At 36.9% G+C, this 9,628-nt stretch overlaps 2 protein-coding genes across 2 annotated transcripts; one reads left to right on the top strand and one right to left on the bottom strand.

Annotated features, from left to right (window-relative positions):
- The first annotated feature begins 316 nt into the window (after window positions 1-316).
- llph (LLP homolog, long-term synaptic facilitation factor) lies at window positions 317-1,115 on the top strand. Its single transcript, XM_042511168.2, has 2 exons — window positions 317-533; window positions 649-1,115. Exons 1-2 carry the CDS (start codon window positions 317-319, stop codon window positions 810-812), a joined length of 381 nt encoding a protein of 126 aa, XP_042367102.2. The 3' UTR covers window positions 813-1,115.
- Window positions 1,116-1,649: 534 nt separating this feature from the next.
- hcls1 (hematopoietic cell-specific Lyn substrate 1) lies at window positions 1,650-9,358 on the bottom strand. The gene is given in 15 exon segments (XM_088072685.1): window positions 1,650-2,560; window positions 2,656-2,724; window positions 2,797-2,947; window positions 3,167-3,310; window positions 3,441-3,589; window positions 3,702-3,771; window positions 4,560-4,683; window positions 4,685-4,808; window positions 4,889-4,999; window positions 5,101-5,155; window positions 5,994-6,104; window positions 6,260-6,383; window positions 7,772-7,845; window positions 7,929-8,012; window positions 9,233-9,358. Coding segments are annotated over 14 exon segments (1,524 nt in total). The 5' UTR covers window positions 9,233-9,358; the 3' UTR covers window positions 1,650-2,426.
- Window positions 9,359-9,628: the final 270 nt, after the last annotated feature.

Genomic DNA, 9,628 nt, shown 5'->3' on the forward strand with positions numbered 1-9,628 from the left:
GTGGCATGATGCATTGTCATTGGGGGGTACTTGGCCTGCAACAGTTTTTGTGAGGGTAGAGCGTGTCAAGTGACCTCTATGAATGCCAGGACCAAAGATTTCCCAGCAGAACATTGCACTGTAATGAGATGATCAAAGTTCACTTCATCTGTCTGTGATTTCAGTGTTTTGGCTCACTGGTGTATGAGTTGAGTGTTGGACCTTCATGCATCCGAGACAAACTTCATTTTTAAGACAAAAAATAATTGAAGTTTGGGGCCCCAGAGAGCTGTTCTGTCATCCAAGAATCTTTTTTTTTTCCCAGAACAACTTTAAAATGGCAAAGAGCCTCCGGAGCAAATGGAGGAGGAAGATGCGTGCAGAGAAGAGGAAGAAAAATGCTCCCAAAGAGCTGGCCCGTCTTAAACAAGCTCTGAGTCTGGATAAGAAAGGAGAAGCGGCCATGACTGACATGCAGGAGATCGCCACGGTGGTGCCCGCTGACAAGATCAAGAAGCAGACAGATGTGGAGATGGGTGAGGTAGAGGGGGATGGTGAGTGAGAGCCCAGCAGCCTTTTATTTTACATTTTAGGCCTTTTTTATGTTTGTCTTCTAGGCACAAATTTTTATCATCCTGGTTTGCTATTTATTTGTCTTTTGTGTTACAGAGGGGAAGATGGACATGGACAGCAAGCGCAACAAGAAAACTCTGCTGGATGAGAACGGTCAGTACCCTGCGTGGATGAGTCAGCGGCAAGCCAAGAAACTAAAAGGCAAACGGATGACAAAGAAAGGCGGCCAGGGCAAGAAGAAGAAGGGCATCGCCTGGTGAACAACCGAAAGACTTTCGCTTTGCCTTATGACAGACTTTTGACGCGGAAACACAGGATGATTTCATGTGTTCGTTTGTACATGATAACTGTGGGATTTGTGCTGTTGAATCTTGTTCTGTTCAGTGGATTAGAAGAGTTTATGAAGTAATTCACTGCAGGAAAGTTTTTGTTCTTATGGAACAGCAGCTTCATCTTCATGTTGGGACAAGTTTTAAAAAAGCAAAATATGTCTGTGATTCTCATGTCTTCTCTGCTACAATTTAAATCTTTTCATACTCTGATAAAAAAAATAAGAATTTACAGATCCGTGGCTTGTTTTGTTCACTTAAGTTGCATACAGACTGGGCAATATGATTCAAATCAATAATACTGATGTACCTGCAAAGCTTCAGGGGTTCATCCGCCGATCACAGACAGCAATAACACCAGTTTGAGTCACACTTGGAACATTTGATGCATGTCATTCCTCATTTTCCCCCCTCACTTTTTGCTATCTCTTTTGTTAGATTCGCCGAATAAATTGGAATATTTTTTCAGATATCTCTGCACATAACATAAAGGATGTATGCAGAAACAAATAAAAGAACTGGGTTTTACATAAAAACACTTAAGTTGTAAAACATCTTCATTAATTGATTATTTTTTACCCATTTTAACCTCACTTTGAATCATTAATTTGGGGAGCAGAATTATGTTAAGAATAACACAATAGATAATGATACAATAATATACATTTCCAGAGAAAATATGATAAACAACAGCCCTGACATTACTGTGAAGTGTCACTGTTGAAAAATGGACCAATAAAAGTTGTTGTCTTAAAAACACAAAAAAGCCTGCCTGTAGAATATTTTATTAACTCCACTCAGTTCATTGCAGATAAAAGACCTACCTGCTCTCCACTGATGTGGTCATACTGTCAGATACTCACTGCCACAGACATTAACTAAGATGAAACTATGGAAGTTAGCTGATCAGGAGCCATTTAGGCACACATTTCCTCTGATTTATTCTATAAATACAGTGCTAAAATTAATTCCCTCGATGGATTTCAAAGGCTTAAGGCAAGATTTAAGTCTTTTTAAATGTCATTTACTAAGGTTTCGGGACAATTTTGCCCCAATTTTTATCATTACATAATTACAGTATACATAGCGGAGACAAAGGAGGACAGAACTTGGAAACACCTGACGTTTGTTGGCGAGTTTTCTGGGCGATATTGTGTTTCTCACTCTGCCTCCCATCGTGAAGATTTTGAAAAACTTTTTGCATAAAATACATAAGCATTGAATGCAATCCTTGTGCCTGTTTAAGCCATGCTGCAAAAACATGATTAAAAAGCCAATATTCATTTAATTTTTTTTTCCTGTTCCATCCAGGGTGCAGTAACAGCTAACTAGCAGACACTAGATCCTCTGCTGGGAGCATCCCGGCCTTCAAGTCTTTTAAAAAATTGATTTAAGGCATTTTGAAACCAACTAGGACCTTATTTTTAGATAAATGAGTGATACTAAGACATTTTAAGGATTTTGGAGAACTGTGCCCTCCGTTGAACAGCATAAAAACATGGTTGTTTTAGTGAAGCTTGTGTAAAACCTCCCTGAGTGTTTCGCTCACTGCAGCTGCACGTAAGCGGCCGGGAAAAGACCGACTTGTCCGTGACAGTGTCCCTTCCACCAGCCCTCGTCAATCATCTCTATGTTGGTGATGATGTCGTCCGGGTTGAAGGAGATCTCGTCGTCGGCCTCTGTGTGTGAAAGAAGACGATTTAGGGATCTGTCCTCACACGTGTTGAAGGATGATTATTAAATGTCAAAAAATGAATTGAAAAAGGCGTCATACCTCCTTGGTAGTCGTAAATTGCTACTGCCGTCTGGCCGCTTGACAGGTCTTCATAATCGTTCTCATCAACTGTAACAGGAAACCTTGAAATAAGCATTTCATTTGCTTAAGGTTTGACATTATACCTACTCAGACACAGACCTGGCGGCGGTTCGGCGAGTTCCTCGTACTCTCCTTCATCTTCATCTTCATCCACATCTGCTGATCTGACGGGGAGCGGAGGAGCTTCCGGTTCAAGGAAATCGTCTGCGCGTGGAGGTAAGGCCGGGGGCTCTTCGTATTCTGGTTCCTCCTGGAAACACCATAAAATATTTTTGATTTCATGATCTCAAACCCTGGAGATGACCTAAAAAGCACTCACATGGTACCTCCTCTTAATTATATTCAAGTACTTTTTCAAGGACCATGTTACGGTATTCCGAAATTTCCACATTCCAAGTGTCAAATTCAAGTACTTCAAGCACCTCAAGCATCTCTACTTTTTGGTTCATCTGGTATTTGTGTGTCTTACGTCGCACTCTGGCTGTGGTTCCGGTGTTTCTTGGATCTCTGGCATGTGCTGCTGGATTTCTGTCTGTGGCGTTTCATACTCCTCATCTGGAGCCACATCTGGAACAGGTGGTGGACGGATTTCCTCCTCTCTTCTGCTCTCCTCCTACAGGAAACACAAAATCATTAACATTCATAAAACTTGTTATTCTGACCTTTCTACATGTGTACAGTGTCGTCTGTGTGTGTGTGTGTGTGTGTGTGTGTGTGTGTGTGTGTGTGTGTGTGTGTGTTACCTCTTGTCTGCGTTTGGCCGCCTCTCGCTCTCTGCTCTCTCTGGCTTGTCTTTTCGCTCGCTCTTCTTCTGCTTTCTTCCTGTTCTCTTCATCTGAAGCTTTGGCCATGTTCTCAAAACGGGCTTTCAGTTTTCCTGCACCTGAAGTACCTGCAAAATACAGACAGGAAAATATGAATACGGTGCGTTTAAATGTTTGAACACCTCTGCACTGAGACAGACGACACAGCAGAGTTGTATTATGAGTTAAAAATGAACTTACAGGCCTCTATTGGTTGTGTCTTTTCATACGCAGAGGAAGGGGATTCAATGTCAGAGAAGCCGGTGGCACTCTGAAGGAGACGAATTTGTCGTGAAAAATAGAGACAATTATCATTCGCCCTTTTCAGTCTTTCAATATTAACTAGTGCAGGAATGATTAGTTAATTTGTCATGCATATATGGGCCATAATACATCGATATTTAAGCTAATTGCAAAACCATAGCTGGTGCCAAGATGCTTCTACAAGTAAAAAAAACAACAAAAAAACCCAAATATACGTTGACCAAAACACTCTAAATACTTGACCTCAATAAAGATGGTATTTTATACAAAAATTAATTCATGTGTCAGTATATTGTTCATACAACCAAGCTTGTACAACCCTGTATTACTACTTAAAGTACAACAACACAGAGTACTAAAATAAGCTAAAATACGCTTAACAATTCTGTAAAATAAAAGATTAGAACAAAAATAATATAGTAAACTAAAAAATCGTTTTCTACTCTTTTCAACATCTTCTCTTAAAAAAACAAGTCTTTGTTTTCATTGTGCATCAAGCACTTTGATTGGCTGTTAAACACAATGATGTCACCACCAAAATAGGAAATGACTCTCTCTGCTGCAGATACACACGTAAATTAAACCACCACCTTTAAAATGGAATCAAACTTTTATTTTTTAAATTAATGCAGTAATTGCAAAAGGGTGACATTCATGCCAAAAGGTATAATTGATATGAAACCCATTAAAATGAGAAATTGACTATTCTGATGGTGATTTTCAACCATTTCTTTACAGAATAAAAAAATCAATTAATCAGAGAGAACCATGAATAGTAGCAGCTCTAACACTGACCTTATCCATGCGGTCTTCCTGAACTCCATAACGACCCCCAAAACCTGCGGAATAATCTAAACAGAAATCATTTTTATGAGCCTGTTGTAGTTTACTGTAAGTATATGATAAAATATACATATGTGGGTTTTTCCTCACCTTTCTGTGACTGATGTTTCTCTGTTTCTCCTTTATAGTCGTACCCCAAAGCAGCTTTGTCCACCTTGTCCTTCTCCACCCCGTACTTCCCTCCAAAGCCCTTAGCGTAGTCTGGCGAACATAAGATTCATAATAAAGCAAATGCTAAGCAAACAGTGTCAAAACTGACTGTTGCTTCCACTTCAGCTCACCTTTTTGTGACTGGTGCTTCTCCGTCTGGCCTTTATAGTCGTACCCCAAAGCGGCCTTATCCACTTTTTCCTTCTCCACGCCGTATTTTCCTCCAAATCCCTTTGAGTAATCTAAAAAACATAATAATTATAAGGGAAATTAATATCAAATGGCAACTTCCAAAATGAAAATATTGTACTGTAAGGGAGAAGGTGGACAACAGGTGGCTGACCTTTCTGAGATGCATGCTGCTGCACATCTCCTTTGTATTCAAAGCCCATAGCAGACTGCAGAAAACACAGAGATGACACCAAGGTTCATATATTGCTCTAAAGGGTCCTTAGAAAAGTGTTTTAACCCTTTGAAACCTGAAGGAGCTTGATTTCTTCAAAAACACAAGAAGTTACAAATTACGAGTTACAAGAAAATAACCTGAAATTTAGAAGAAAAAGGGGAAAAGATTTAACAAAAAATACATAAATATATATATAGTTTTAATTTTTTAAATTATTTTTTAAATTCCTATTCATTCTTATTAACTTATAATTTCTCTCTCTTTTTTTAAAAACAAATTTTCCTAATTTCTTGCAATTTGTGGAACATCTTTTACGAAGTTTCCTGGTGACTTTTTAACCCTGTTTTCAAAAGAAATTAAACCAATTTGCTCAAATTCCAAAGGTTTATATGCATGTAAAGATGATCTGAACGCAGCACAAAAAACTTTATTTTGTTCCAGGTTTCAAAGGGTTAAGACATTTAAAAATACTCAGAATGTTTTGTCTCAGTTGTGGGTTTTTTATTTCCCCACAAATAAAGTTAATTAAATAGTAAAAAAGTCATAAAATTCTTCAAAGCCTTCAATCTTGAGTGTTTAAGTTTCCACATCACACTTGTTAAAATTTAATACTAGACCAAAATTAGTTGTAATGTTGCAAAATCACGCTCATAGTTACATGTTAAATTCAGCACATAAAACAGAGAAATTTCTTCTAGTGTGAACCCTTTTATGTACATCATTCATCAAAAGTTAAACATTGACGTAAAGTAACAATAATCTAAACAAATCTTTGAGAGGAGGACAACTTTGAGAACTGAGTGTTTGCAAGACTTTTTTTGTCCTCTCACCTTGTCGACTCGGTCTTTCTGAACACCGAATTTCCCACCGAAGCCTTTTGCCGCATCTTTCTGGGAGGAGTGCTGCTCAACTTGTGCGACATAGTCGTGTCCCAAAGCCACCTGGACGGTAAAGATACATTCATACACAAATTCAGCCTCCTGCATACAATTTTGATCAGAAACAGCAGATTCAGAGTGAAGGACAAAATAAATCTACACTTGCATTGAGTAAGAGGAGCTTATCGCCATGTTTCGAAGATGAAAAAATTGCCAACCTTGTCCATTCGGTCCTTTTCGACTCCAAACTTCCCTCCGTATCCGTATGAGGCTTTGGGAATCTGCTCCTTCTGCTTCACCTGCTCGTGCTCCCCAACGACTTTGCTTCTGAGCTCTGCAACACTGAGGCATCACACACGGGTCAGATGAACACCGATAGTAATATTTGTCATTAGAAACTATTAATCCGTAATACATTCCTTATTTATACTGGGCACATTTATTTATACAGCACAGGTTATGCACAATTTGCTTTACAGATATAAAAGGAAACAGAAACAAACGTTAAAAAATGAATTAAAGAAAGTGTGAGCATATCTGATATCAGGATGTCAGACACTTAAATTCTACTTTTTTAAATGACCTTTTAAGACTTTTTAAAAACCAAATTTAAAACTGATTTTTGGACGAATCATCTTTTTATTATTCAAGTATTGCCAGTAATCAGTATATATGTGGTCTCACGCAGAGGCAGGTTTTATATAGGAATATGATTATTTGAGTTAGTTAGATTAATCTACATTTTGCCAACAGCTAAGTGCAAATATAAAATTAAAAAACAACATTTTCACTAGGTGTAGTGGTCGGTTTTAACATTTGTACCATCAGAAATGATTAAGCAGAAGTTCTTGCTTCATTTTGATGAAAAACAAAAGATATAAAATAGTGAAGAAGTAAAATTAGATAAAGTGTCTGTGGCAATTAAGACCTTACAAATTCAAATTTAAGAATATTTAAGGACTAATGGTATTCATAAAATCAAATTTAAGGCTTTTTAAGGACTCGCAGACCCTCTGTGATATCAAAAAAAAGGCATAAAACCAAAATAAAAGCATTAACCACAATATAAGAAGGAAGTTACAGATCATAGGTAAGCCATTAATGACAGTAATGTTGTGGCTGCCAGGTCGTGTAAAATCCCTCTGCTGGTGTTTTTTCTGTCTGTTTGATAAAAATGTTGAAAATCTATTAATAGATGCTTGGAGATTAAACACTTCCTGAAAAGGCATGAAGTCAAGTGTGACAAAAGTTAATTATTGCTAATAAATGGATTTTTGTAAAATCACTCATAATATCTGTATAAAAAGTCCATAATAAACATAATATCTGTATAAAAATATAAATCAATCGTCATTCAGGAGGAAGTTAAACACCAACTGAAGAGATTCGTTACAACCAAGCGAGTAAAAACTGTTTTTTAAGTATTTATAAAGTGTGACTTCTCAGGAAATGGTATCTAAATCTGTCAGCAATCTTTAGTCCTATTCTTACATTCAGCACCACTGCCTGAATATTTACGGTCTCACTGTCTGCGGTGACAAACACAGTGGTTTAAATCTCACTGTCAAAAGTGTCATCACCACATATTACCCATATTAGGAGAGACTTGCTGCCTGACAGCTCCGCTCTCACTTCCTCTTCCTGTTGCTCCACAGCACCCACTCTGACCTGCATTTCTCTGCATTGAATAAAAAGTCGTTCATTTCAAGACAAAGTAGTGCCTCCCTCACCTGATGTGTTCTTTACGTCCTGAACCCTCGATGGTCTTCGCTCCCCACCTCTGCTCCTGCTCTGATACGTCATTCTGAGACACAAAGGCAGAAAGAGTTTGCACACATCTTTTCCACCCATACATGATGACACACATCTCCAGGATGTATACAGTACCTCAAAGTCAGGGTCCGTCTCCCAGTCGTCCCCCTCTGCAGCCACCTGCACGCTCACATTGTGGCCCGCGACTGACTTCCACATCTGAGGAAGAAAAACACGATGAGCCAAACTGCAGACAGTTCGCCACTGTGATTAATGATCATGTGTGACAACTGGACACAATAAAAAACATTATATGTTTCTGCACTTATTCACTGTTTATTTTTAATTATAATGACTAAAAACGATACAACCAGACACTCTGACCACCATTTGCTGAAGTCTCAAAAAGGAAGTTATTTTCAACACATAACTTCATTTCCCCATTATGAAACACACTGCTGTACTTCATGTAGTAAAAAGACACTAAAATACTTGAAAAAAACTGTATCATAACAGCATATTATTTAAAATAATAATTTTAAGTGTAACCCACTTAAAATGACAGTAAACATAAAAATATAAACACAAAAAATGTTCTTTACATTAACCTAATTAATGCCAGTATGCTAAGTGTCACCTTTACTTTAATTTAAGTATCATAAAATGACTTTCTGTAGATCTTTATTCCTTTATAATCTGATCACTTTTCTTGTGCTGCTCTCAGATGTCTTTCACAAGTAATTAACTAATTTGCCCAATTTTTTAAATTTTTTAAACTAATTTTTAATTTTTAACTTTTTTATAACTTTTTTTAAAAGCTGGGGGAAATTGTTGTACTTTTCATGACTAAATATTTAAATTTATTTTACAGAATTATCAAAAGTATTCTTTTCAGTCATTTTTTAAACTTTCCCGTTTTTTTTGTTTGTTTTGATTTTGCTAATTTTCTTTTTCTCTCTCTTTTGTTTTTGTAATTACTTACTATATTTCTAACTAATTTCTTCATTATTTGCTCTTTGTCCAGAAGAGTTAAATCCTGCATAACACACTGAAAATAACACTATTTCTTGAGAGAAGCACGAAAAATATTCTCTACATTGATGTAATAATTGCTAAGTTACTTATACTATATATTCGTATCGCATTTTATTGCCATAAATTGCAGTTGTAGGCAAATATATGTAGTAGAATTTAACATAACATTAAACATACAGCTATATAAAATATAAATGTATATACATGTTAGCCCTAACCATCTTACTGTATTGTTTCAGTATCCATGTTTAGCTAACATTTGGTCCCAACAGTTAACGGCGCATTAGCTGAAACTACGTCTGACTAAATTTACTTCCTTAAAAAAAGTTTAGAAGACAATAAAATTAAAACACACACATGAAGATTTGTTAGAGTACGTTTGAGAAACAAAAATATGCAATTACCTTTCAGCTGTCAGGGTTTTATATCCGTGTTTAGGTGTATTTTTCACGGACAGACTGTTGATGAAGCTCTTCACTCAGGTTGTGACAGTTTGATGGGCGACACGTGAACGCGGATCCGGCGAACGTGAACGCGCGTTAATGTAAATAATTATTTTCTTAAATCGTATTTTAACTAATAACACGTGTACGGCTTTGCTAATGTAGTCTAAAATATGTTTATATTTTATTTAAAAAAATATAAATAATAAAATAAATTAAAGGCGTTTTTTTAAGAATAAAAAAGTAAGAAATGCTGCATTCAGGTGCGTACGAAATTCCGACTGCAGTTGAGTTTTGGGTCCTTATCAAGTCATAACGTAGTCTTCACCAACTGTATGGCGATTTTATGTATACTGT

The sequence above is a fragment of the Plectropomus leopardus genome, chromosome 22 (assembly GCF_026936395.1).
Source record: "Plectropomus leopardus strain MGB_pleo_1.0 chromosome 22, ASM2693639v1, whole genome shotgun sequence".
NCBI lineage: Eukaryota > Metazoa > Chordata > Actinopteri > Perciformes > Serranidae > Plectropomus > Plectropomus leopardus.

What these genes read in the sequence shown, in the direction of transcription:
- llph (XM_042511168.2), top strand. Translation starts at nt 317, where the DNA reads ATGGCAAAGAGCCTCCGGAGCAAATGGAGGAGGAAGATGCGTGCAGAG. An exon ending in GGGTGAGGTAGAGGGGGATG is followed by an intron (nt 534 to 648) that starts GTGAGTGAGAGC and finishes TTTGTGTTACAG; the next exon opens with AGGGGAAGATGGACATGGAC.